The sequence below is a fragment of the Eublepharis macularius genome, chromosome 7 (genome assembly GCF_028583425.1).
Source record: "Eublepharis macularius isolate TG4126 chromosome 7, MPM_Emac_v1.0, whole genome shotgun sequence".
In the NCBI taxonomy this organism is placed as follows: domain Eukaryota; kingdom Metazoa; phylum Chordata; class Lepidosauria; order Squamata; family Eublepharidae; genus Eublepharis; species Eublepharis macularius.
The window spans coordinates 116,198,876-116,213,627 of NC_072796.1; the positions used below are offsets into that span (position 1 = coordinate 116,198,876).

Below are 14,752 nucleotides of genomic sequence, written 5' to 3' on the forward strand. Positions count from 1 at the left end.
GTTTGCATCTATACCCACACAGAACTACTTGTTTATGTATTGTCGAAGGCTTTCACGGCCGGAGAACGATGGTTGTTGTGGGTTTTCCGGGCTGTATTGCCGTGGTCTTGGCATTGTAGTTCCTGACGTTTCACCAGCAGCTGTGGCTGGCATCTTCAGAGGTGTAGCACCAAAAGACAGAGATCTCTCAGTGTCACAGTGACACTGAGAGATCTCTGTCTTTTGGTGCTACACCTCTGAAGATGCCAGCCACAGCTGCTGGCGAAACGTCAGGAACTACAATGCCAAGACCACGGCAATAAAGCCCGGAAAACCCACAACAACAATCTACTTGTTTATATTTCACCATAGGCTTTTGCATGCTATGGGCTGGATCCCAGTTCTATGCTTCCAACAGTTCTTGCCTAAGCAGAAGTGCTAAAATTATTCTTTGCAATCTGCTTGAGCTAAGTGATTGTACCACTGTTATCGTTTACTGCATGCATATACAAGACATAGCTCTAGGTATTTCTTCTGATTCAATTTCAAAACTTGATTAAATGGAGTCATGTGACAGTGAAACATCTTTTTTACTTTCCATATACACATCGTTTCATTAAAAATATTAGTGTGTTATGTGTTGCTGCAGCTGTTGCACTCCTGCTTGCTCAAACACTAAATGTATTTTAATGTTTAAATGTACTCGTCTGTCTCCTTCTGTCATTGTCTTTCACCAGCCAGTGAAGACTTGTTTCATTTGGGATACCCCCAGAAAATTCTAATTGGCCCTCCTCCATGGTTTTATGTGTTGGTTTATATGTCAATAGGTTTTTATTGTATTTATATATAAAAGGTAAAGGTAGTCCCCTGTGAAAGCACCAAGTCATTACTGACCCATGGGGGGATGTCGCATCACGACATTTTCTTGGCAGACTTCTTGTTACGAGTGGTTTGCCAGTGCCTTCCCCAGTCATCTACACCATTTAAAATGTTATTTTAATGTTTTAAATGTTTTAAATATCTGTTGTTTGCCACCTTGGGGACCCTATTTAGGTGGAAATGTGGCATATGAATGAACGAACGAACAAACAAACGAATGAATGAAAATTTCCTTTCTACGTACTCATCATTAACTATAACCCTCTGGTATGTCTTGTCATTTTTATTAGACTCACTCTTTTCAGTTAATATTACAAAGATATATGGAAACATTTGATCTGCTTTCATACATACAAATAAACTTAAAGGTGTGGGTTGGATCAATTCTAAATTTTCCAATGACAGAATGAAATTTTCCTGCCTCTTCCCTTCCACTTCAACTCACTGATCTCCACAAAAGACTGTTCCTGCGGGATAGGGAACCCCAAGGAATGACATGAGGGGGATCTGCAGGAAGTGGGAATTGTTAGAAATAGCCAATTTAATCCAGCCCTATGTATATTTCTAAATGTGCCAGTGGCATGCCGGTGCGTTTTCTGGCACAACACTGATCTGAAAATAGGAACAGGCTTTCAGATGTGTGTAGCAATCTCTAAGGAAGACATCTGCATGGACATACTCTGCATACGTTCTCGTATATGTTGACTGCACAAAGACTCCAGCATCAACAGACAACTGGCTTGTATGTTATTTATTATTTATTTATTTTATTTTATTCAATTTATACCCCGCCCTCCCCACAAATGGGCTCAGGGCGGCTAACAACATTAAAAATACATTAAAATCACAAAAATGTAAAATCAACAATAATTTTTAAAAAATCATTAAAATATCCAGGAGCAGGCTATTTAGACAAATATTGGGAGTCCGTATACGGGCATAGCAGATGGCCGTATATGGCCATCTGCTATGTGTGTGAAACTTCTCCACCCTTTTCCCTCTTGTGTGTGAAACTTCTCCATCCTTTTCCCATTTGGGTCTTCCTTTGTTACTTCACTGAGTCAGCAGTGTTGGCAAGCAGCTCTTGACCGACCCAGTTGGGGTAATGTTCATCCTGTGGCTCAATGTACCCACACACTAGCCTCCGTCTAATGGCAGGATCCAGTGTTCAAACACATCAATGGCACTGCCTGTGGCACCATCCCATTGCACTCCTAATTTAAGACATTTGTCAACAAGGACAAAATTTCTAAAATTTAACATAATGCATGGACCTCTGCATGGACCTCTGCATTTCCATCACTGTGATTATTACTTGAATTAAAGCAAAAGTATATGGGGGCGGGGGGGGGTTATACCTCTAGACTGGACAACTAGATTCATGTAGTGTGCGGAGTAGTGGCGCTTCCAGAAATCTCTCAGCCTTGCATAAGTGTCTATCTTATTCTTCAACGGCAGATGTTTAAGTGTCTCCGCATTACCTGTAAATAAAGGCTTGCTTTAAAAAATCTCTATCGTCTTTTTAAAAAATCTAGATTCTAGAATTAGAAAGCTTCTAAAAAGCTTCTCGCAGACCAATCATGTTTTCGTAGCATAAATCAGACCACTAGATAATGAATATCAACTTGTAGAAAAACATCTATGCATTCTGTTCTTGTCTTCTGTACTGGATCCGAAAAGAACTTCTGTTCGATAAACTCAGTAAACTAGAGCCAGTAGCCTATCAACCATGATCTTAGATGTGACATCAGGACGGCAACTGAGGAGTGGGCAGATTGTTTATTTTACTCTAGATTTTTCTTTCAATCCAAGATTTTCTAAAAGATTCTCAGTGCAATCCTAAAAAGAGTTACTCCATTGATTTCAGTGGGCTTAGACTGGAGTAACTTTTTTCAGGCTTGCACTGTATAATTACCTGCACCTGCTATCTTGCCTCATGTTTAATGAATGCACACATTAGGGACTCAAGAGTAGGCACGATAAGTGAGCATGTATTTATGTTCCACAGAAGTTCATAGGACTGAAGCATATTTTGCACAATCAGCAAATGACATGGTAAAATTGTCCCTGACCTGAACTCTACTTCAGACTACAGCAAGGCAGTGAATTTCTCTCTCTACATTCATGGAGATGAGATGCAACCTAAGTGTTGCCTCTTTTTGTATGCCTTTTTCAAACACTCAATGTGGGTAAAATGAACACATGTGAGCAGAGAGGAACGGCATTGCTGCAGCAAGCATTATGCATCCTCTTGTCGATACCCCTTGACCAGTTTTTTAAACATGCAGATCTGTATGCTCACAAGGCTTGTGTTTGTATGTATACAACACTGATAATATCTTTCCAAAAAACTGAACCCAAGGTAGGTAACAACAATAAATCATAACAGTTAAACAATAGCAATAAAAACAACAATAGAACAAATACAGCATAAACACACCAAAGAATAACCATTAAAATAGCGCTACTAAAAAGTTTAGTCATATATCCTTCCGAAACTGCAGAAGCAGTGTAGATCTTCCTCTGGGAAACTGTTCCATTGCATCTGAGCAGCTACTTTTAAAAAACTGCAAGTAGACGGTGATTGTTTATATTTTTATTGGTGAAGGCATCTCTGTACTGAGCAGAGCTGCCATATAGGTTCATACAGAAGAATGAATGCACTGCACATAGATCAGGGGCTTCCATCCGCAATCTTATGTTACGTAAGTTGGCTCTACCCACACTGAATGTCTGAAGAAAGGTTATGTGAATGGAATTTTTTTCACTGGGGAAGCATTCAATCATGTTAGCCCCTCAACAGAGAATGAAGTGGGATACTCCGGGAACAGTTTTACCTGCTTGTCTGCTGTGTGAATCAGGTAAGTCAGGAGGTATGACCAATGCAGGGTCAAACAGAATTCTTTTTCAAAAGAAACCTCCTCCCCATATTGTTAAAGCATGTAGCAATATCCAAAATGAAAGATTTTTACTGATTCTGAACATTTTGAAATGTTGGGTACAATACCCCCAACAATCTCCAGTTCTTCAAACTTTACTAAATCTGTAAAAAGGTGCAAGCACCAAGTCATTACTGACCCATGGGGGATGTCGCATCACAACATTTTCTTGGCAGACTTTGCCATTGCCTTCCCCAGTCATCTACACTTTACCCCCAGGAAACTGGGTACTCATTTTACCGACTTCGGAAGGATGGAAGGCTGAGTCAACCTTTAGCCAGCTATCTGAACCCAGCTTCCGTCAGGATCGAACTCAGGTCATAAGCAGAGCTTGGGCTGCAGTACTGCCGCTTACCACTCTGCGCCACGGGGCTCTAACTAAATCTGTAACCACTGCATATTAAGTGTATCTCAAGATATTACACTTACCCCAAAAGAATTTTCTCATTGGATGTCCTGGTTTCGCAAGGCTTCCAAGCAACAATTCCCTTCTGTTATCATCAGAAGGCTTTGCTATTTGATATTCTGTTTGTTTTAAAGAACACATTAAGCCGTGGAATTTAGAGTACTGTTTATGAAATAAGTCTAGTTATTAAAGAAGACAGTATGATAGAAACATACATGAAGCAGCAGTGAAATATGTGTAGTACCTCATTTGACAAAAAATGGAAAAGATGGCGAGAAAGACATTGCTGTGTTTCATAAAACTGATGGGCTGAGTCAGGGAAGGCCAGCTGCTTTAGCGAACAGCACAGACCATCCTGTTTATCAACACTGATAGAGGCAGAATCACAACAACAGTCGTACAGATAGAAATGCAGCTGAAAAGAAGACTCTGAGTCATGCTTGCTCTATTTCAGTTGCATTAACAGTGGGGTCTGGAGATAGAAGAGAAAGCCCTGAGTCACAAAGGGCCTCATAGATATTATGTGAGCTCTAGATGACAGATGATTATTGAACACTAGAAATGAAATGTGGCCCAAGGGGCAGAAGCTGAGAAATTTACTCTTATGGACATTTGTATAGCATTGCTAGGGCTCAGGCCCAATTCACTATTACTTTGGCCTTGCTGGCACAGCTGTCTTAGATTGTGAAATGAAAGCCACATCCTTTACAGGAGGGTAGGGTTTATCAGTCGAAACCTGCCATTTAAACATATCACTCAAATGTGCCAGCACAATGTTGCACCAGCACAAAAAAGGAAACAAGGTTTTTTTTGAAGCTTTGAATCCATTGTCTTTCCAGCTGAATGGGGGTGGGTGGGGTGGATCATATTTTGAAAAAAATTGTCATTGGCAGCTGGTGATTTCAACTATTCTGCACTTGAGTTTATCAGCTACTACACAACCTAGCAAAACTGATCCCGATTATGTTGAAGTACTATAATCATCCTGAGGTACAATAGACCGGAGTTAGAAAAGGAAGTATCCTTTCCTTTTTTCAATTTCGCTTGCCACCTACGTCATTCTCCAAAAATATACAGAATTTACCCAAGAGAGTGAAGCATCTAAATTTCATGACTTATAGATTAATCCTAAACATCTCTACTCAGTGCTTATCTCCCCTTGGGTTTAATGGGATTTACATCATATAGATGTGCTTAAAATTGAAACTTTACAATTATTAAATTTGTAGGCTCTGGGAATCAATAAAACTACATTTCTTGATTTCAGTACATTTAAGCATGCTTCAAACTGTGTTGGATTGTGTCCATTGTATCTAAATAATATTGCTTTTACGACCTGATGGTTTATAAAAGACAGGTCATCCAACTGTCATCATGAGTACTACAAAAATTTCCAGAAAATAATAAGAAAGAGGAAGACTAAGCACATTTTTTTTACCACTATCCACGGCTTCAATTTCCCGGTAAATTGCATCCTTAATCATCAGGGGGTGAATGAAGAATTGTGCCCATCTGTAAGAAGGAACAATAGCAAAGGAGATTTTGTTATCCTTTGTTGAAGAGGGAAGATAACAATACTCAGTTTTTAAAAGCATCTGGATAGATTATTTTCTGTTTCAAACATCAGCACAACAGAAGAACAGTGGCTCCAATTAAACTTCCCTCCAAACAAAGAAAGGTCATTGAGATTTCACCACTTTTGAATCAGCCAAACCTGATGACCATTCTGATATCCTTCATGTATTCCAACGTATTCCCATATCCGATATAAATTATGCTTTCTATAGAATTCCCACATACCAACAACTTATACTCATATACTGCTCTTCCAGACAGATTAGTGCCCCACACACAATACAGCTGGGGAATTGGGGCAGAGAGGAGTGGCTTACCCAAGGTCACTTGCTGAGCTCATGGCAATAGTGGGATTCCAACCAGCAGAGCACTGATATACATCCCAACCACTTAACCACTATGCTACAGCATAGATTCACTGGAAAGCTTACCTACAAATTCAGAAGGTGTATTCTCACAATGTACAAATATACAAGGTTAACACATAACAGATGGAGTAGTATCAAGTGTACTATAGGTAAGTACAGCACAAAAGCATATAATTGAGATCTAATATACTGATTTCTGTGCCATTCACAGCTTCCTGTTTCTGTTAATGCAGAAGTGACATTTTTCTTCCTTCTTCAAGTGCATATAACAACAACAACATTCGATTTATATACCGCCCTTCAGGACAACTTAATGCCCACTCAGAGCAATTTAAAAGTATGTTATTATTATCCTCACGACAATCACCCTGTGAGGTGGGTGGGGCTAGAAGCTGTGACTGACCCAAGGTCGCCCAGCGGGCTTCAAGTGGAGGAGTGGGGAATCAAACCCAGTTCTTCAGATCAGAGTCCCGTCGTTCTACACCAAACTGGGTCTCCAGTTCCAGAAGAGCTGGAACAAATCAGTCTAACCAAGGCTTATGACATCAGTCAGAGGAGATCAACCATCAAGTGACCAAGAGAAAATGTTCTGAGACAAAGTTGCTAAGTTACCTATCAAGAGCTTCTTTAAAGTATTTCTTCTGGATGTCAAATTGGAAGACTGTTCGCTCTGTGTCAGTTGAAGCGTTGTCGGTACCTCCATGCTTCTTTAAGAACGTATCGAACCCATTTTCATCTGGGTATTTCTCACTACCCATAAATACCACTGAAATAAATGAGAATGGCTTGTCAATTAAAATATAGGAACCCTAATTCAGGGATACTTTCATGCCAAGATACATGCATGGGACATTGGTGTTATGAACTTCTCCATTCATCTGAATTAAACTAATCATTGGAAGTAAATGGTAAAGCTCTTGAAATGGGGGACCACTGTGCAGACATTGAAGATATCATGACTTAACAGAGGGGTTTTACAATGCCTTCTAAGGACCAAAGCACTGAACTTTTACATGCTTCAGCTAGCAGTTCCTAGAAAACTGAAGCCATAATAAACAAGGATCTACTCTGTGAGTTGGATCCAACTAGCTGTTTTTACTGGTGAAAAGGGAAAGTAGTGTTCCCTTCAACCAATAAAAAAGACTGTGCTGAGGGTCATAGGACCTGCATGGACAAAAGCCGTATGGGATGATGGCCGTAGGAGGAGAATTAGGTGACAGTGAATGAAAAATTCAGCCCTGTATTGTGTTTGATATTACAGAGCATGTAGTAAAACAGGTCTGGCTTCTAAAGTGGCCACAGAAATTAGTGGCCACCTTGGGTTCAGGTAGTAGTTTTCCCCAGGCCAGTTTGGCTAGGGATCCTGGCAGTGATTTGCTGTCTTCTAGGCATGCAGTAAGGGTCACTGTGTGTGTGTGTGTGGGGGGGGAGGAAACTGTGAATTTCTTGCATTATGCAGGTAGTGGACTAGATGACCCTAGAGGTACCTTCCAACCCTGTGATTCTATGTGGGGGAGTGATTTCTCTAAGGGATGTGAGCTAAAGACCATTAATGGATTGATCTGATCTATTAATTGAACTTTATAATAATAATAAATAAATAATAACATTTGATTTATATACTGCCCTTCAGGACAACTTAACACCCATTCAGAGCAGTTTACAAAGTATGTCATTATTATCCCCACAACAATCACCCTGTGAGGTGGGTGGGGCTGAGAGACCTCCAAGAAGCTGTGACTGACCCAAGGTCACCAAGATGGTTTCAAGCAGAGGAATGGGGAAATCAAACCCGGTTCTTCAGATTAGAGTCCTATCACTCTTAACCACTACACCAAACTGTTTTCTAAAAAACTAAAAAGAAAAACTATAATCAGCTGTAGAAAAGATGAAAAAACAATGGGCATATAATGAATTTTTAAAAATTAATTCTAGAAATCTGCTTTTCCAAACCACAATATTGGGTACTGTAATACACACGAATGCTGACCTGGATAGCCCAGGCAAGCCTGATCTTGGCAGATCTTGGAAGCTAAGCAGGGTTGGCCTTGGTTAGTAATTGGATGGGAGATCTTCAAGGAAGACAGATGTCTCTATGCAGAGGCAGACAAACCACTTCTGTTTGTCTGTTGTCTTGAAAACCCAAGCAGGGGTCTCCATAAGTAGGCTACGACTTGACATCAGTTTCCACCATTAATGTACTCAAGGGCTCTCCAACTTGTTCAGCCTCTGGGTACTTTCAGAATTTGAGAAGGGGTAGTGGATGTCACCACAAAATGGCTGCCGAGGAGTCTGGTGCCAGTCATAAAACATTGGAAAAGTCCAGAAAATGCTCAGGGGTTTCAATACAAACATCCTGCTATGATGGATTCAAAACCGATAGTCTCTGCAGACACCATGGAACAACAGTGATCCCTCTTGAGTTCTTCAGAGGCGCCTCAAATAAGGGGCAGAAAAGACATGATTTATTTTTGCTTTGGGGAGGAAATTTTTTGAGGAAGAAGCAAGTGGGTTCAGGCAACACACTGCTGAGCACTATGGTGTCTCCAGGCACCACATTGGGGATCACTGATATATGATATTTTGTCTTCTCTCTTAAAAAAAACAAACCCTGTTCGGAGCAGAGCTACATACTGTGTTCCAAAAAATGTGCTAGTCCAGGTAGATCATCAGGGTCACAGAAACTTCCAATACAAATGGCAAGGGCAGCTGCAGACTGCAATAAAAAAGTAGAGATAAATAACACATTAGTATTCACCCTCCACTTCTCCAACATTTTACAGACAAAACTAGGGACACACTTACGTAAGCTCTGTTTCTCACTGCAAATTTCAATACCCAAGATCTTCCTCCCAATACATAATTAGATATTAAGGAATGTAATGCTTTGCCTTCTGTGATACTCATTTATACTGCAATTACCAGCTTTCTGCCCATTTAAAAGCCCAGAGGGTGCTATTCTGTCATTTCTGTAGTAGAAAAGCATAACTATCCTGAAAGAGGCTAAGGGCAGTTCAAAATATATGTCAGAAATGACAGATGGTGCAGGGTGCCTCAATATTCACTCACATATATTGGCACCAGACTAGTCTCTACTTTTAGATGATATTTTAAGGCCTCCTGATGAGGGAGCTAAACTGTGGAGAATGACTGCGAAGTCTAAAAAATTAACTTTTCCTGAAAGACAGAAATAAGAACAAAGTTTGATAGGTTTACCTATCAAAAATAGGGAGTTTGCCTGCAAAAGGCACACTTGGAGCCTATGAAAATAAGATATGCTCACTTGGCACCAACATTACTCATTTTAATCCCATTTTAATGTGCTTTTAGTCTGAAATATATATGGCTTTCATGTCTCTCGCTATAATGATCTAGTGGAAAATCTCACAGTAGGGAGGAAAAATGTGCCAAAAATCATCAGAGCAACAGCAGGACATCACTTTTGGGGCCAATCCAGAAGCAACGTAATTGTGATGATGCAACGCTTTAGAAATTCACTAGAAACTTTATGGTATAACCATCGAGTTTGCAGAGGAATCCTAGAGTGGAGAGTTGATGCAATTATGTCACTTCAAATTTCACCCCAGAAGAGATGTCAGGCCATTACTTTAACAGTATTTATTCCCTCAATCTCCTGCTGGGTGCTAGTTGCTGGCTGTCCTGATAGAAGACAAGTCACTTGAGTGAGAGGCTGCACAGGACGAGACTCCACTGTTTGTTGGACAGATCCAGCATGTAAAATGTGATTGCGAACCATGCATATTACTCTGGTCTTAAAAACTTGAGGTTAGCTTAGGCTAGGGTCTTCATATTGGAACAAAGTAGATCTCAGTGACTGGATTTTCCTCAACTTTGAGTTAATTTTTGAAGTTGTGCTGCATGAGCTCAGATTAACCATGTTAAGGTAACACCAAATAGTAACCACCACCACCACCACCACCACCACAACAACAGTGTGCCCATATACCTCCCTTCTGGACAGATTAGTGCCCCACTCAGAGTGGTGAACAAAGTCAGTGTTATTATTATCCAGCAGAGGAGCTGAGGCTGAGAGTGGCTTACCCAAGGCCACCTATTGAGCTCATGGCAGTACGGGGAGTTGAACCAGCTGAGTGCTGATTCACAGCCCAGCCATCCAACCACTGTATTACAGCAGCTCTCACAGCAAGTTGCTTTTGGCTTTCATTACCTGCACAGTGTACATTGCAGGTTTGGCTTTGCCAACCATGTGGAAAGACTGTTTTGTGAGGACCGAGGAAGTGACTGTGTTGCTTTGTACCACACCTGCTTTTCTGTGCTGCCCATCTTCTTTGCATCTTCTTTTTTCACAAGTTCTTCGTAGTCCTCAAGGTCATTGACACGCTCCTCTACTTTTCTGTTATCAATCTCTCCAAGACCATCGCTAGCCGCTTCTTCCCCGTCCTCTTCAGCTGCAGCTTCGTATTCTGCAAAGTCTTCTGCATCTTTCTCATCATCCTCAATGCTGCTGTTCTTTCCCGCACGGTAATGTTCCTCATCACTTTCGGACGTCATCACCGCCTCCTCTTCTGATGACTCAGAAGAATTGCATTCATCAGCAGTCAAGTCAGAGATCAATAGCACATTCAAGTCATTTTTTAACTTTATGTACCTGTCAAAATAATTCCATGAATATTTTTCTCTCTGTGTTGGCCAGAGAGAACAGTATCAACAATATAAAATCCTATCATCCTTAAAGCATGTTTGAGCTGTCCTGTATTCCCCAAAAAACTCATGAGAATTGTAGTTGTTGAGGAAAGTTAGAGATGACTAGACACTGGCCGTTTCCACACGTCCTTAAAGGGACGGCACACAAAGGGAACGCTGGCAATGTCTCCATTTGCAAAACAGATGCAGGACGTTTGGCTTCTGTTTTCAGTGCCTTTTCTGGGACTGCAGAAAGTGCATCCCCCCCCCCCCACAAAGGTGCTGAAAAAATGGAAGCCAAATGGCCCACAACCATTTTGCAGACAGAGACATTTGGTTTCATGAGGAAAAGCCACCAGCATTTGGTGAGTGGGCTGGTGCTTTAAGGGCATGTGGCAACGGCTACTGTCACTGACCTACAATTTCCATGGTTCCCTGGTACAAAAAACTGGTTGTTAAACCAATATAAAGTGAGTGGAGCAAGCCCTCTCTCATATACATGCAGATTCCCTTCCGCTTTTTGGGCAAAGACAGCAGAGAGGAGGGAGAAATCTTTTACAGACACCACAACAAAATGGCTGCTCTACATATTGGCTCCTTTCACAAAACCAAGCATCCTGCTGTGATGGATGGATACAGCCATTTTTTTTAAAAAAAGGGTGTTACCTGCATCTTTTTTGAAGCACCACCTACTCCAATGAAGTAAAGGAAAGTCAGGATTGGCTCTTTGCTGTGGGGAATAGATATTTTGTGGACAAACTTAAGGACCAGGTACACTTAGGTAGGTGCCATGGCACCTATGGGTACCATGGTGAGGGTAACTACATTACAGGACTGCTTTCCCCCGTATATCCCCATGCAGCAACTTGAGCCATTTTCTCAGGCTTTGTTAACAGTTAGGGTTTCCAGTTCTAGGCTGGGAAATTCCTGGAGATTTTGGGGGTGAAGCCTAGAGAGAGAGCAGGGTTTGGGGAGTGGAGGGACCTTAGCAGGGTATAATAATAGAGTCCAACCTCCAAAGCAGCCATTTTCTCTGCAGTAACTGATCTCAGATCAGCCGTAATTCCAGGAGAACTCCAGCCACTGCCAGGAAGTTGGCAACGGTACCTTCCTATAGGAGAATGGGATCCTCTTCAGCCTGCCCTCGGGCTTTTCGTGTGGCTGTTCTGTCCTTGTGGAATAGTTTGCCAGAGCAAGTGAGGAAGATTTTTAACCTATAATAGTTCTGCAAATTGTATAAATGAGTTTTTGAAAGTGTTTAGCTGCTGATGCCGAGGGTGGTCCAATGGTTTGCTGGATCCTCAGGTGGGGTCAGTGGAATTGGTTTCTTTGTGGCTGTTTATGGGGGGTTTAAATGCTAATGGATTGTTTTAAGGTCTTATATGCAAGTTGCCTTGACTCTGGCGTTTGGAGAAACATAGATTATAAAATATTTTAAATCGTATTTAAAAAAAAGATGATCGGGGTACATGTAGAAGTTAATAAAAATGTTAATAATGTAGCATGAATAGATACCACCCCTCTCCCATCATAAAAACATTATAAAGTCCTTGTGGCTGTGAAGACTTCTGATCAGACATGCACTTGGAATTCCTGCTAAGTACTTAATTCTCAAGTGCACGCAGGCCTGATTCAGAACAGAGCCATGGCAGGGGGGTACGGTTGCCAACCTCCTTGTGGGGCCTGGTGATCCTACAGAATTATAACTAATCTCCAAACTACACAAATTAGATTCCATGAGGGGAAAGAGAAGCTCGGGAGAGTGGACTGGATGGAATCACATCTCTGCGGAGGTCTCTCCCTCCCCAAACCCCACCCTCTCCAGACTTCACCCCAAATCTCCAGGAATTTTTGGCAGCCCTGGGGTGGAGAGGTTTCTGCCTCCCCTCCCTTTTTACCTTACCTGTAATAGTCCTATTTGTCTTTTGGGGAAATGTATTCATAACTGGGGCCCTTTCAGGTTGGGCTGATGTTGGGGGAGGGGAATAGACCGTACATGCAATGGTTCCTGCCTGACTCAGATGTGCACACACACCTGGGAATTAAGTTTCCAGCAGGGGACTCCAGTTGCAGGTCTGGTAGAAACATGTCTGGCAGCCAGGAGAACTTTATAATATACGAATCAGCTAGGATTTCCAAGTCTGGGTTGGGAAATTGCTGGAGATTTGGAGGTGGAGCCTGGAAAGGGTAGATTTGGGGCAGGGAAGGACCCCAGCAGGATATAAGGGCAGAGAGTCTGCCAGTGCCCACCAAAGCAGCCATTTCCTCCAGGGAAATTGATCCCTGTCATCTGGAGGTAATTCTGGGAGATGTCCAGGCTCCGCTTTACCTGGAGATTGGTATCCCTACAACCAAACCCTTCAGGATACTCCTCTTAAGTACACAGAGGCCTGCAAAACTACATGCCCAAACTGCCATTTTTCTGTCTCGGGCACCACGGAAGGATGGCAATCTCACAGAAAGGCTTCCTGGTCTCTGTGACTGTCACCCTCTAAAGGTTATGGCAAAGGGGCTGCAGAATGCGGCTCAGACTCTCATTTGTGAGAGAAAATGTGTTTGGGCCAACCATTTCAGAACGGAGAACAAAATAGGCTTTGGTTGTTGTGGATTTTCTGGGCTGTGTAGCCATGGTCTGGGCATTGTAGTTCCTGACGTTTCGCCAGCAGCTGTGACTGGCATAGCTGCTGGCGAAACATCAGGAACTACAATGCCAAGACCACGGCTACACAGCCCAGAAAATCCACAACAACCAACGTTCTCCGGCCATGAAAGCCTTCGACAATACAAAATAGGCTTTATTTATTGCTGAGCCCAATTCTGAGGGCCAAGCTAAAGTGACGAATGACACTTGAATGGCAAGTGGATTGAGTGGAGGGCAAGTGAACAGGGAGAAATACACTTGCTGTTCAAGTGTCATTCGTCACTTATAGCTTGGCCCTCTGTCGAAGCTAGGGTATTTAGGTTCTGGATAAGGCTTCCTCCGGGGAGCCTTTAACCCCTGTATTAGGGTTGCCAGCCTCCAGGTAGTGGCTGGAGATCTCCCAGAATTACAACTGATCTCCTGGCCACAGAGATCAGTTCTCCTGGAGAAAATGGCTGCTTTGGAGGGTGGACTCTATGGAATTATACCATGCTGAGGTCCTTTCCCTTCCCAAACCCTGCCATCTCCAGGTTTCACCCCCCCCCCCAAATCTCTAGGAATTTCCCAACTTGGAGATGGCAGCCCTACCCTGTAATCTCATGAAAGAGTTCTTTCCCCTCAGCCTGTTCATTTACCTGTATTCCTTGTGGTCGCTTGGAGACTTGATAATACTTGGGTCTCCCTCATTCTTGGCCCGACGCTTCCGGCTTTTCTCAGAATCATCCTGGTGGGACCTTGGACACCCCTGCCTCCTTGGCTGCCTTGTGTGTATGGCAGGGCAGTTAGGCATATATGTTTCCTTTGACTCCTGAGACATTGCAGGGGCTCTGAGCTGATTTGCAAGGCCAGCTGTACATCTGTAGAGCCTCCTGCTTAGCCCTGATGTTGCTGTGGGGCGATTGGTACCCTTTCATGCTCAAACCAGCCTCCCCACTGACTATGTAATCCATCCTCATTGCGATTGGCTGTGTGGATTCTCTGGAGAGAGTATTCTGCCTATGACATAAACAAACAAGCAAACCAGGATTCTAGGAGGTGAAGAAAAGGAGAAACAAAGAATAAAGTAGAAGGAGATTTAGGCTTTCATCACGAACTTCAGCCAGCATACGGAGCACTTAATTGCCCCATGTTTTCTTCCAATTGTCCAGATGCGGAAGAAATATGACTGACTCTCACTTTACCCTCTGCCATTTATTTCGCCAACTGTCTCACAGTGAGTGGTTATAAGCATCTGGCCACATATTTTACTTCCAAATTACATTTGAGGCATGGTAGAATGGTCCATAGGGGATTGCCAACC

General features: G+C 42.4%; 1 protein-coding gene across 1 annotated transcript in view; it reads right to left on the reverse strand.

The window, feature by feature from the left end:
* The window catches only part of LOC129333518 (nardilysin-like), a 56,677-nt gene extending 42,408 nt beyond the window's left edge, over nucleotides 1–14,269 (reverse strand). Inside the window, exons 1-7 of the mRNA XM_054985236.1 lie at nucleotides 14,088–14,269; nucleotides 10,431–10,776; nucleotides 8,781–8,862; nucleotides 6,759–6,912; nucleotides 5,642–5,715; nucleotides 4,227–4,322; nucleotides 2,217–2,339 (exon numbers count right to left, since the gene is read on the reverse strand). Coding sequence (XP_054841211.1) covers nucleotides 2,217–2,339; nucleotides 4,227–4,322; nucleotides 5,642–5,715; nucleotides 6,759–6,912; nucleotides 8,781–8,862; nucleotides 10,431–10,776; nucleotides 14,088–14,269 — 1,057 coding nt within the window. The remainder of the gene's footprint in view (nucleotides 1–2,216; nucleotides 2,340–4,226; nucleotides 4,323–5,641; nucleotides 5,716–6,758; nucleotides 6,913–8,780; nucleotides 8,863–10,430; nucleotides 10,777–14,087) is intronic.
* Nucleotides 14,270–14,752: the final 483 nt, after the last annotated feature.